The sequence below is a fragment of the Cygnus olor genome, chromosome 26 (genome assembly GCF_009769625.2).
Source record: "Cygnus olor isolate bCygOlo1 chromosome 26, bCygOlo1.pri.v2, whole genome shotgun sequence".
In the NCBI taxonomy this organism is placed as follows: domain Eukaryota; kingdom Metazoa; phylum Chordata; class Aves; order Anseriformes; family Anatidae; genus Cygnus; species Cygnus olor.
In genome coordinates, this window is record NC_049194.1 from 4,911,374 (window position 1) to 4,924,706 (window position 13,333).

A 13,333-nucleotide genomic window follows, 5' to 3' on the forward strand; every position below is an offset into this window, starting at 1 on the left:
AAGGGACATTTCTTCTGAGCACAGCAGGGTGAATTCCCTGAAGCTGCAAACTAACCTAGATCCTTTTACTACTCCAGAGAGTTGAAATTGCACTCTCAATATTGACATGAGGTCCTCAGTGGCCACTTGAATGCCACAGAAGGGGCGGTGTCAGGCTGAGTATTTGTTATGAGAAAACTTCCTTCTCTCTTTGAAGCCTGATTTCCTTTTCCTTGCCTTTTGCAGGACCAGCAACAGCTAAGATCCGAAGTGGTGTGAAGCCTCTTTCAGACCCACCTTGCCCAGTCCCAGCTGCCTGTGACAACTCAAAAATTTTCTCTTCAAGGAAGTTATGGGAAATCACTGAAGTCAACAGCACAGAGGAGAAATTCTCCCCATCCTGCCATCACACCCAAGCATCCGTCATGCCGAGGGAGCAACCACCTTCATCAACGACAAGAATTTCCCTTATGCTCAGTAGCTCAGTGACCTCCCCTGCAGGGATGTTAGGGAAGATTAATTAATGTTTGTGAAGTGCTTTGTGATCCTTACATGAAAGAAGCCAGTGAGGTGTAAAGCATTAATTACCTTATTATTAAATAATCTTACACAGAAGTCTGTGCCTGCCATTATTTCTTATCTCATACCTTTGATCACTTCTTTTTCCATTCTTTCACTGAAGTGGCTACTCCTCTCCCTGTCACTCCTCCTGGTATGAGGCAAACTTGACATCAGCTGGCCCTGACACACACCGCTGCCCTGAGATGCTCTTGGGTGACACCAGCATCTCCAGCACTGCCACCTCACCCCGGGTCAAGGAGACCCCAAACACGGGCAGCACCTCAGCCCCAGGTTTTGCCTGTGTCCAAGAGCTTGGCCAAAAAAAAGTTTTATCCACATCATCTTTCTTTACCACTAAAGACTCTGCATTTGTACTTGAATCCTAAATTGCACCCGTGGAGTCAGGACATTTGGGTCCCGTCAACATTTTCACAGCATGACTGAGGAGGAAGATGCTGCAGAGAAGAGCTGCTGCGTGTGGTGGGACACTCATGCAAAGTCCCACAGCTCCAACACCCTCCCATAAGAGGGAGCAGGAAGAGCGAGGATGCCTAGAGAGATGAGATTCCTGCACAGAATGGGAACCGGGTGCCCAGCCCAGCTATTTCCACTTGGTTTGGGTAAAATAAGGTGGCGAAGGATTTGACACAGAGAGACGCAGAGCTCCCACCTTCCTCCCTGAAGCTGAACACTCATAACCACGAAGCTGTCAGCTGGGGACATTTTCCCCTGCAAACAGCCAGTTCTGGGCTACATCTGGTTGCAAAGAGACAAGGGAGGCACAGCGAGGTCCTCACCAGCCCGAGCCCACCCTGCGGTCCCCAGCAGACCCAGGGATGGCAGCCGGGATCAGCCCCAGGCCCAGCTCTGCAGGCAGGCTTGTGGTGATGAGACAGGTCCAGAGCCTGGGAGTCAGCAGGCAGGTCGGGATCGGCTCTGGCCATGGCAGCCAGCTGAGGCCATTAACCACTGTGAGTGCCCTTGGGACCCCGACCCATTGCTCACAGCATCTCCTGGCTCCTTGCTCCAGGGCATAGGCATGAAAGCTGAGGCTGGCAAAGGTGCGTGCCAAGGTGTTTGCTTGGGCTTGCTGCCTCCAAACTAACAAAATGTGTGATTTCTTCGATCAAGAGTCTAAGTCCGTGCTGCCTTGAGTCTCACTGAAACGCACTGGAAGACCTCAGCTCCGCTGGTGGCCGTCCCTGCAGGAGGTGCCTCTGCGCTCAGGATCAGGCCTGAAGGTGGATGTCCACCACGTCCCCACATGCACGAGCCCCCTGGTACCACCTAACGATTGCTGTTAGCCCTTCCATGCTCTGCTCCTCAGCTCCAGAGGACTCGTGCTCCTGGATGATGCCAAACGAAGATGCAGCTAATTAAGCACTGGCAGTTGGCGGATGTGGGGACCTCCGAGGAGCTGAGCACTGTGCACAGACAATCTGGAAAACAGCCCCTGCATCCGAGCCCTGATAGCAGGGGAAAGGCAAAAACAGGGGAAAGAAACACTGATTCAAAGCACAGCAGAAACAGTTCCAAGGAGGTACCAGCAGCGAGCTCACACTGATAACTGAAAATAAAAATTACACCTTGGGCATGTGGGAACAAGCATTAATCTGGTGCCAGGGCAGGTGGCAAACCTGAGCACAAGCTCCATCCTGGGGCAAGAAAGGGCTGGAGATGGCCAAAGGCAGAAGACAGCCTCCGGCTGCACTGACAGCGATTAGCGAGCCCACGGGAAGCTCCACCAGCTGCCAGCGCTCTGACCCGGTGGGGAACGGCCAGTCCTGCCGGTCCCCGGGGTCTCAGCAGCAAAATGCAGCTGCAAATCAGCGAGGTGAGGCTGCTTCATGCCGACAAGACACTGCACTTTGCCCTGGGCAAGAAGCAGGGCTTTCTCACCCAAAACTATACATTTGGGCTAGTGGAGGTTTGCATGGATGAACACAAATAAACCAGATCTAAATGGGAAGAGGCACTGCACCAAATGGGACTGGCTTGGGAGAGTGAAACATGTGGAGATGACTGTCGGGGCCTGAAGCGCCCTAGCCCCCTGTTACAGGGCCGTACAGCACATTTTGTGATGGTTTTGCCTCTGAAATGACCCCATAAATGTTTGGTTGTTGCTTTGGTCAGCACAGGTGTTAGTATGAAAAGCGCTTGCTTCCCTGGGAGCATCTGTCAGACCCACGGCAGCCACCGGCCGGGACTGGAGTTTTCTAGTTGTGTTTCTTCCTTGCCTGCTCCCCCCAACAAAAAAAAAAAAAAAAAAAAGAGCTCCGGCAGTGCTTGAGGGAAAAAATGACAGCATGGTGTCAGCTTCAGCTGACCCGAATTTTCCATTTTAAAGAAATCTGTGGTTTTAAATCAAGCATCTGCTTAAGTTGTCTCCCTGACTTTCCATGTTTTGGCAACTTCACTTTTCATTGAGGGCGAGCCACCTCCTGGCCGAGATGCCGAAGGATCTCCCTGGGAACTTCACGTCCCCTCAGGACGACAAGGGGGTGAGGGTCTTGGTGCCAACCTGCCAGGGACCTCACCTCTACCGGATCATGGGCACTGCCGCAAGCAGCCTCAGCATCACTGAGGTTGTTTACCTGACTGCCATGTCCCTGTGGGGCCCCAGCTGGTGTCCTGCCCCCCCGGAACCCCGATCCCACAGCCCTGGGAGGTCCTCACCTGCCCGCCAGCAACCCCAGCATCGCCCCGTTCCCGGAGCAGAGGGCACCAGGGGCTTCTCCAGCTCCATTTTTCCCACAGGCTCAAAAAAGGGTGATTTATCCCAGCACACACATTCAGATTTTAACCAGAATTAATCACACTTGGGTTTCAGCTGCCTGCGGGGCCTGTATTTCTGGAGGAGGCTCAGCAAAGTAGGGTGACTGTGTCAGATCAGAGCCTGCCTGCTGCTGGACGTGGCCCCACTGAGCCCCATACATGGGGGCCCCTGCAGGTAATGTTTAAAACAAGAAAAAAATATGTATATATAAATACATAGGTTTAAAATATGCTGAATATATGTATAAATACATAGGTTTAAAATATGCTGCTGGTTAAATAGGGTTAAAACAAGCCAGAGATGCCCTGTCCCACGGGCGACGCCGTGCGATGAGCAAGTGGATGAAGATGCCTGGCAGCAGCCAGCTCATGCTTATCGCACCGGGCGGAAACGCCCCCGCACCGCGGCCAGATCCGGCCCAGGAAAGCCTCTGGGGGCTTCCCAGACGTGCCCAGGCCATAAATCTCCTTCCACACACTGCTTGCTCACCCTATTATTCCACCTGCCTGCTGCTTTGATCCAACCCCACGGGAAAATGCAGCATCCCTGTCCCCATCCCAGTCCCTGTCCCCATCCCGGTCCAGGAGAACCCCAAATCCTCCCCTGGGCCCAGCAGCCAAGCAAGGACCAAAGTGCTCTTAGAGGGGGGCTCCCACTTCTCCCCAGGGTCCGCAGGGACAGACACAGCCCCCAGTAGAGCACCTGCCAGCCATGAGCCCTCTGGTACCCGCCCAGTGCCAGCAGCACACATGGGTGCCCCAAAGCAGGCAGGATGAAGGGGGGCTCATGGGGAGAGGAACAGGGAAAAAGCAGACAGGGAGGCTGTGCCACACTCCCCCAGGCTCCCCGTACCTGCACAGATCCTGCCCGTGGCCCTGCTGCCAGCTGTGGCTGCCACCGCCCTGCCCACCGGGGCCGTGGGACAGCCCCTGCCACACCTCCGGTGCTGGCCTCCCTGGGGACCCGCCTGGCCCTGGCACGGATCCAGTCTGCACAGCTTGGCCCCAGCACCTCCTGCTCCAGTGAAGCATCAGCACCCCCCAAACCACAGCCAAGGATGCAAGGGGTGGGCAAAGTGTGGGGGTGTTCGGGCAGTGAGCACACAGGGGGGGCAGGAGGGCACTGGAGTGGGGAGACTGGTTTCACTGGGAGTGCCCCAGTCCCTCCGAGACCCCAGGTTTGGCACCGGCTCCACCGCTCCATGAAGAGGGGGGAAGGAGCATGGGCCAGGCATGACCCTGGGGATGGGAGGTGGAGTTTCAGATCCCTGGAAGAGGGGAGAGGATAAAAATCAGCTCTTTGGGGCAGCTCAGTGGCACCAACTCCAGAGGGCATCCCCGAGGGGAGAGCCAGCCCCGTGGATCCCACACCCCCATCCCTCGCCCTGCCCCGCACACATCCCCCACCACGCTCCTCCTGTGTCACCAACATCCTCAAAGCCTCATCGTGGGGCTGGGGCTGGGGCTGGTTCTCCAGCACACCAGCAGAAATGCCCCCCTGTGGTGGTCCTGCCTTAGCCATTGTTAGATTAATTGCTCGCTGCAATTAACCACAGAAACCTGGAGGTGATTAAGCAAGTGCTAGGCTAGCAGTCCATAAAGCATTTATAGCACAGCCACAAGTAACTCATCTGAGGTCCATAAACAACGCACCCACACCGTGTCCCCATGTCCCTGCCGTGCACTGGGTGACACAGCCCAGCACCCAGCCTGCGTGGTCAGGGCTAATTTGGGTGCATCCCTATCTGGGGTGACATAAACCCATCCCGATGCTCCTTGCCTGCTGGAAAGGGAGGGGAAAAGCTCACCGAATGATTGCTGTGAGCTGAGCCAAATTAACAGCTTATTGCCATTTCCCACCCAAATTTGGTGAATATCATCATGCAGCATTTCAAAATAAAACCACGGGGCTGCCCCGGTGCTGCAAAAAAACAGGTCAGGCACCACAGCAGTGGGCAGGGAAGTGGCGGTGAGCGCCTGGCACCACTCTGGCACGGTGCGGGGCCGGTGATTCACACTTCCTAGGAGCTGCTCTGCTCTCGGGCCGCTTCTCCCAGCCCCTCTGTGCGGGCACAGCCTGGCCCCTTCCCGGCACCGCTGGCTGAACGCAGTGAGGCAACCCCGGCATGATTCATGCTCTGCGCCTCCGGGGTTTGCTGAGCTTGGGGGTGAAGCCATGCCAGATAAAACCACGGGTGAGCGTGCCCGGCCATGCCTTCCCGTGTTGCATGTGCTGCTTAACACACCCCAGCACAGCAGCATCCCCCTGTCCCCCAAGGCTGCTCATGCTCTCCCACCTGAGCGAGGCTGGCGATGGGCACGGTTCCCGAGCTCCTTGGACTGGGCCCCATGGGGAAGGAACACAGCGGCAGCAGGCGGGAGGGGAAATTGTGGTTGGGTGTTGCAAAAAGCATCAGTGACAGGAGGATTCTGAGGGGCAATCTCCATCCTTGGAGGTGCTCAACCCTCGATGAGATGCAGCTGGCCCAGCCAGGAGAGATTTTGGGCAGTTCTGCAGCCCTGAACATTCACCACTAGACATAACCAGCCCCTCTCCACAAACAGGAAGGAATTTCTCCCTTCCTGCCCCCCAGGCCCATCGCTTGCCTTCACACCCGCTCTCACCAGCAGCTCCTCCGGCATCGCAGCCATTCCTGGTGGCTCCCAAGGTCCTGGAGCAGCACCCAAGACAAAATTCAGCATTTCAGCCCTTTCCTCCAGTCCCCCATCTGCTGCCCTGTCCCTGCCACTCTCCTTTCACCCCTGGGACTCTCCCATTTGCCCACGTGCTGGCTGCACTGCACAGCCCCGCTCCGAAGCAACCTCCCTGTGACTCTTAACCCCACCAAAAAAATCTGCATTTTTCCCCCCCCCCGTGCAGCCTCCCTTTCTCACCGGCACAAGGCTCAGAGCTGGCGCTCCCACCTGCAGCTCAGCACCAGGGCATGCACAGCTCCGGAGACCCGAAAAGCCACTGCTGGGACAGGCCAGCAGCCACGGGGACGTGGTGGGGACAAGCCTGTCCCCAAGCCTTCGCGCCTGCCCAGCTTTCACCCTTGCTGCGGTGGGCAGCATCCGGAGGAAGGAAAGGGCTTTCCACATCTTGCCCCGACACCCCCCGCAGGGACACGTGGCATGTGATTTCGGGCCACCGTGGGCACCAATAACGCCGAGGGACAATGGCCGAGGTCACCCTGCTAACGGCAGCTGGCAAAGATGACATTTTTACCAATCGATCGCTCCCTGCAATTAGCTGGACCCACCCAGAAGCAATTAAACAAGTCCTGGGAGGCTGCGCACAGCGCCGTGCTGGGGTGCAGGGACACCCGTGCGCTGTGGTCACCCTCCCGGTGCATCCCCCCCTCTGGGCACAGGGGACCCCCATCTCCAGGGCTGCCCCGCGGTGGCAGCAACCTGTGCCTGGGCAGGGAGGAGCTGAAGCTCAAGCCTGGTTCGTACCAGGGGAGCTGAAGTTCAAGCCTGGTTCTTACCTTCACTCGTGGGTGCCTCGGGCAGACCGAGCAGCGCCGGGTGCCCTGCTCTGAACGGCTGAGCAGCTGCTGAGCCCCGTTTGCACAGAGAAAATAATTCAGAGAAGATCCCCTGCGGCACAGGGGTTGTTTCTCAGCCCGGAGCAGCCTCAAGCCAGCACCTCCCCAGGCTCTGGTTAATGCAGATCCTGCCCCAAGCTTCAGTTCTGGTTCAACCCCCATCAGCTGTGCCCACGGGGGCCGTCACCGTGCGATGGCATCGCGGCACTGGCCCTGGGCATGGCTGCGTCCGGCCCCCGCCACGGCCCCCCAGAGGCTGCGGGCGCCGGGGCTGCCCCATGCAGGGCGGTGGCAGGAGCACGCGACGCCCGCGGCACCCAGCAACCGCCTGCACCACCCAAAATCTCCCCCCCAAACCTGCACAACCAGTCGGCAGCACCCTCCTTCCGGCCCGGTGCCTGCACCCTCCTCTTCCTCCTCCTCCGCTCCCGGCCACCCCGCTGCCACCCGGGGACAGCGATAGAAGGGCAGGAGGTGACACGGTTCCTCCTCCACCAGCCCCTGCTCCCCCCTTCCCCTCTGTCACCGGAGAGGTGCACAGAGACCCTGATCCCTGCGGTGACATCGGGGTCACCCTATCTGGCTCTGGATTTAGGGCTGAGAACAGGGACCCCCGTGTCTGGGCACTGCAGGGCACTTTGGGGGTCCGGGCCATAGGGGGTGTGACTGTCCCCACACAGACCTGCACCACGAGCTGTGACACCGGAGAGTTGGAGCCAGAAGAGACCTGGCAAATCTGGGCCCCAGAGCTCCCGGGGAAAGCAGGAAAATCCATTTATTGAGCTGCAGGAGAGGCTGCAGCATCGTCCCAAAGGCCCCCCAGGCCATCCCCCTCCAGCCCTTGGGGAGGGGATGCGGGGGAGCAGGACTGGGGCTGTCACCGCCCTTCCTGCCCCCACAACCCCACTTTGTCCCTGCTTGAGCCCTATTTAAGAGGCAGCAGCAGCCCCCCCCGCCCCCCCCCCCCCCCCCCCCATGCCCCCTTGCACCAAAGGCTGGATTTGGGATTTGTGTCTCTTCCTCTGCAAAGGGACTTGCAGGAGTGGCCCTGAGCAGGTGGCACTGTCACCACCCAGGCTCTCCCGTGCCTCAGTTTCCCCAGCAGCAGCACCATCCCCACCTCCTCCTCCTGGCTTCAGAGGCAAAGCTCCCCCGAAGAGCAAAAAATAGCAAGAAAGACCCTCGCTGTGGTTTCTTTGGGTAATGAACAGTTCTGGCAGCGTCCCCTGGGGCACAAGGTCTTCCAGGGAAAAGCGAGGTGGTTCAGACCAACAAGAGAGACATCAAACACACACCTGCACCACCAGTGTCCATCCGTCTGTCCAACTGCACATCCATCTGCATGCCCGAGGCTGGGTGACCTGTGCTTTCCTGGGACCAGAGCTCTTGCAGCCCTAAAATCCTGCCTGGCTCCACCCTCAACCATTGCAGTTTCCCCGAGATGAGACAGCCCCCTCCATCCACTGGGCTCCAAAACAGCAGCTCCGGGCACCACAGGGAGTTCCCCTTGGGGCCGATGACGAGTCTCACCTCGAGGCATCCGTCCCCTTCCAGCCCCCCCCCCCCAGCAGCAGGTGACCTGCAGGAGGGGGACATCAGGGAGGGACAGAGACCACCCGCCCCACATGGGATCACACCAGGGGAGGGGATGCCAGAGCTCAGCACCTCGCAGGCCCATAGAGGTGGCTGAGAACACAGCTCAGCCGTGACTTTGACAGCATCCTAAGTAACCGCTGCCATCGCCAAGCCATCACCAGCACGTTAAATAAAACACATTGCCAGTGAGGTCATCTAATAGCCTATTATTTTTTTATTTGAACTTTTTACCTTCACCTCTTCCTCCGTGCTGAATCAGCTCCTTCGCTTGGCACTTTAATTCCTGCCCCATTTGTGAGATTGATAGGGGCTCTCCCGAGGAGCCTGGTCAGGCGGCGAGAGCAGCGGGGCAGGCGCCAGCTCCCCGGGCTCTCACCCCAGGTCGGGGGCAGAGGTGGGATCCGGGACCTGCCCCACTCGGGGCTCCACGGGCACCACCTCGTCTCGGGCACCACCTCGCAGCCCCAGGGGCGCCCGGACTTCTGCAGCAGCCGAGGGGCAGGGATCGCTCAGAGCCACAAAGCCGGTTACAAGGCTGGCAGAGCCACGTCGGCAGGACATGGAGGGAGTGACGGTGGCATCAAGTTCAAGGGATGCTCCAGGGAAGCCTGTCCAGGCTCCCCCACCTCTGGGCTGGCTCCAGCTCCCCTCCCCAGCCCAGATGCAGGTAAAGCAGAGCCAGACTCAGGAGCATGCATCTAGTCAACACCCTTTTATTAAAAACAATTACAAAAAGTTACAGGTTACAATATTTATATACAACCCAAAAACCTCTCACCAACCACAAACCTCCTATTTTACAGTGTTACAGCGCCCAGGGGTGCGGGGGTTCAGGGGCTGCCCATCATCACGCTACAGGGAGGCAGTGACAGCACGCGGGTCTGACACTTGCTCTGACCCACACCAACAGCGCACGTCTCCTTTCCCACCAACATGCCACGGAAGAGGCAACCTCCCCCCATTGCATCCCACCCCCAAAGCCTCATTTTAGGGCATCTCAGCTGAACCGTGGGTAGACAAAGGGTCAAATGACCGAGAGCCCTCCTGCCTGCCTTCACATGCGCTGCAGAGACACTCTGCCTTCCCCGAGCCCAGACGCTGGGATAAAGCTGGGGAAACGGCTCCCCAGCAGGACACAGAGCACGTCTTCGTTGGGAACAAGGGTGCTGGCTCTGCTGGGGAAGGCAGCTGCTTGGGAAGAGGGGAGCTGGGCCTGCATGCCCAGCACCTGGGGAACCTGGAGGCTTTGAAATCAGTGGGCTGCTACAGACAGGCACCATCGCTGCAGCCAGGGGTGAAGATAAATGGGGGGGATAAACTAGGGAAAGGCAGAAGCAGGAATAAAGCTTCCTTCCCTGGTTAGGAAGCTCTGAACTGTCCCTCCGTCTCTCCCATGGCCTGGACAGAGACAGCATCGTTCCCTGCAACTCGCAGCTTGCAAGGGCAGGCTGCAAGGACAGCCAGATGTGTCACGGCCTGCAAAGCTCTGGGGAAGCAGCAGGGAGCTGCACGGCCCCTGCTTTGGGCAAAGAAGAGGCTGGGATGCCAAGCCGCTGCCCACCAGCGGAAACAGAACAGGGATCACCAGCAACAGGAGCTGGAGGCATCCCACTTGTACGCAAAGGGACCACAGCAGCCAGCGCTGGGAACAGATGCTGTCCTGGGAGGGGATGGGGCGATCTCTGCTCTCACACCTGCTGTCACAGTGCTGAAAGACCTCATCTACCAGGGAAATCAGCGCTGTTGTCCACCACGAAAGCAATTAAGCCTTGGCAGAGAGAGACCGCCAGCACCTCCGAGCCTGCCCAAGCTGCTGCAAGCACAGCAGACACTCAGCAATTGCTTTTGTCCAGGGGAGCCAGACGGACAACAAGTGGGTCTTCTGCTCTCGTTAAAACTCCCAACATGTAAACTAGTTTAAAAGAGTATTTTCACCTATTGCTTTTGGTCTGACCTGCATCAAGTCCCTGCTATCAGGAACAGACTGGTGAGGAGCTCTGCGTACCTGTAGATTGTCGGGGCCACGGAGTACAGTCTTAGCTGCCCCCACGTCCCCCCCAAAACTTTGATCCCTACACATGAGCTCGCGGGGGATGCTCTGGAAGCTCAGGGTGAGAGGGAGGACTGCTCATCCTGACCTGCAAAGATGCAGCGCCTGCTTTCACTGCTGTCCTCCTCTGCACAGCTCCCACCCTGGAAGGCTGCACGTCCCGCCTGGGCACAGCGAGCCCAGCTTGTCACAGCCCCGCTGTCCCTCACCTCCCTGAGGTCCGGGCAAGGTCTGAGGCTTGTGACTTCTCCCTCGTCCAGCTCCTGCAGAACCAGGACGCCAGCACTCACCGATCACTTGGGTCACAGCAGCTGGACACAACCCTGACCCAGGCTCGTTCCTCAGACCTGCTGCTCCACACACGCTCTCAGGAACTGCCTCCCTCTCTCGCAGCTCCTTCTCCTCCACGGTGGGTCTGCATTAGGATCTCTTTCAAGATGGCTTGGTCCTCGGCTCTCTCCACACCTCGCTTGCCATTCACACACCAGCTACACAATCCACTCACTTCACAGCTTCCTGCCAAACTTTATTCCACTTCCCTCCCTCTCCAAACCCTGCAGGAAGCTAACTGCTTTGGAGTACAGAGGCAATTTAAGTTACATTTGAAAAAAAAAAAAAAAAAAGATCTACCTTTAACTGAACCAGAAAGATCTTTCTGCATGTATCCAACCTACCTCTAAAAGCTTCTCCTACGAAAACAAGGAGTTCTCTCTGGTTGTGCTACTCAAAACCACCTTGCCATGCCTACAAGGCAACTGCTGTACCACAGAGTACCCCTCGGGCAGAGTAAACAGGATCTGAGAGCCACTACCTGGACACACGGACCTGCAAGCAGTGAGCTGGTGCCATTCAGCTGCACCAGCAGCAGTCCTTAAGTCCTGTAGATACCTGCAAGTGCACGGGGAGTCTGGGGTAGCATGCTGCTGCGTACAGGTGGACAGTGTTACTCTGAGCATTTATTGCACTGCTTCGAAGAGGTGGAGGAGGAACAGGAGAGAGAGAAAGCGCAAGTCATCGTTTCACTTTAGCATCTTCTTTGATCTTCCAGACCATCAGCTCCATGCAAGCTCTGGCATCCTCGCTGGAGTCGTGCCCTTCCACTGGGGACAGAAAGACAAGGACAGCAGTTACCTCCCCTGCTGCACGGGGCTGCTGGCAGCACAAAGCCCAGGGGAAGGTTTCCCCAGACCGGGTCCTGCCCGACATGGCTGGCTCTGTGGTACGTCTGCGATCGCTGTGAACAACAGACGGACTTGGAAGTGGAAGAGTTTTCACTAAACACACTTGTGCTGGACTTCAGCCTTGCACCATTCTTGTTTAATTAAGGGCTGAAGTGCTGCTACTCTGTAGGCCCTAAGGCTACTGGCCAGTGAGGCCTCAAGCTGCCAAGCAGTATGGTTACAGCGCGCTTGTTGAAGGCTGAAGGGAACATTCCATGCTTCAAACAGAAAGGTCAGTCCTACTCTGCCAGAGAGAGAAGAGAGACCACGACATGGCCTTGACAGAGCTGCCTCTGGCCGTCTCACCCCACTCCCCCGGTCCCCTCTTAGGGCAGAAAGGGAAGAAGCAAGCGCTGCTGGCCCTCAGACCAGGGTTCAAACAAACTGGCAGAGCCTTCATACGCTGGCCCTTTCACAGCTACTGGCAGGCACTATGCAGCAGGAAGTTCAGGAGCAAGAGGACGGGGCCGGGGGAGAGCAGGGAGGGACGCAGGTCCAAGGAACCACATCCAGGTGGGATGGGATGGCAGACCCTCACTCTCAGCTCCGCCTCAGTCTCACCATTGTCCTGGATGATGCGCTTGAGGTAGTCTGCCATCAGCGTCCGGAGAGCCCGTTTGTAAGGTAAACCCAGCCGGTGGGGAAAGACAATCGCAGTATCCACCACTGTGCCATGGATAAGCTGGAGAGGGAACAGGAAAGAAACATGTTTATTTTCCCTCTCCCACAGGGATGGGCACTCCTCAGGATTAACCACGCTAACGCAATCTTCCGGTCAGCCTTTCAGGCCCTGCGCAATGCTATTGCCGAGCTCCAACCCAACCAGTTTTGCAAGAGGCTCTGGCTGAATCAAAGATGACTCCCCCGCCCTCAAAGCCCTGCCTACCCGGCGTGTTCAAAACGGCAGAAATTCAGGGCTGCTTCAGTTCATGTAACTCAAATTCAGGACAGGTTACTCCTTAATACCCTGGCCTGGAGAAGCTGGCAGACCTCCAAGGTTGTCTTTTGCAATGAAAAACAAAGCCAAGGAACCAGTTGACCCCACAAAGCTCGTTACAGCCTTCCAACTGCTTCTCAAGATGTGAACCGAAGCAGGAAGGATGTCCAAATGGTACCCAATCCACTGTGTATCACACTGCTTCTAGAGGAAAGGCCTAATCTTCAAGGTGCACACCCGCCTGAAAATTGCCAGTCTGTCAGCAATGAAAGTCAACAGGAAGTTTTTAACCAGCACAGCTGAGCGAGGCTGTAATGGGACAAGTACATCTTGTACTCCTGGGCATACAAATATACAGTAGATGGGAGGGAGGCCCTGAGCAGCCCCATGTTCAGGTCCAACTGCCTGGGGCACGCAGGGAAGACAAGAGGCTTTCTGTCCTCTAGGGTACGAAGTGTCATCGCTCATCACACTTCGCGAGGAACTGAGGATGCTGTACAGGTTGCTTAGAACGCTGCCTTACCCTGCACTTAGGGTGCCTGTGGAAGGCCTGATTTTTTTTTTTAAATACGAATTTCTTACTCTCAGGCTAAGACAAGATTAATCCTCTGTTGACCACGAACGTATGCTCAGTGACAGCTAAAGGAACCTGCATGCAAGCAGT

General features: G+C 57.1%; 1 protein-coding gene across 3 annotated transcripts in view; it reads right to left on the bottom strand.

Moving 5' to 3' along the window:
* Positions 1-9,159: 9,159 nt before the first annotated feature.
* Positions 9,160-13,333, bottom strand: part of REXO1 (RNA exonuclease 1 homolog) — a 42,524-nt gene continuing 38,350 nt past the window's right edge. For all 3 annotated transcript variants that reach the window (XM_040537607.1, XM_040537608.1, XM_040537609.1), the window contains exons 15-16: positions 12,294-12,414; positions 9,160-11,612 (exon numbers count right to left, since the gene is read on the bottom strand). In XM_040537607.1, coding sequence (XP_040393541.1) covers positions 11,524-11,612; positions 12,294-12,414 — 210 coding nt within the window. In that variant the 3' untranslated portion in view covers positions 9,160-11,523. The remainder of the gene's footprint in view (positions 11,613-12,293; positions 12,415-13,333) is intronic.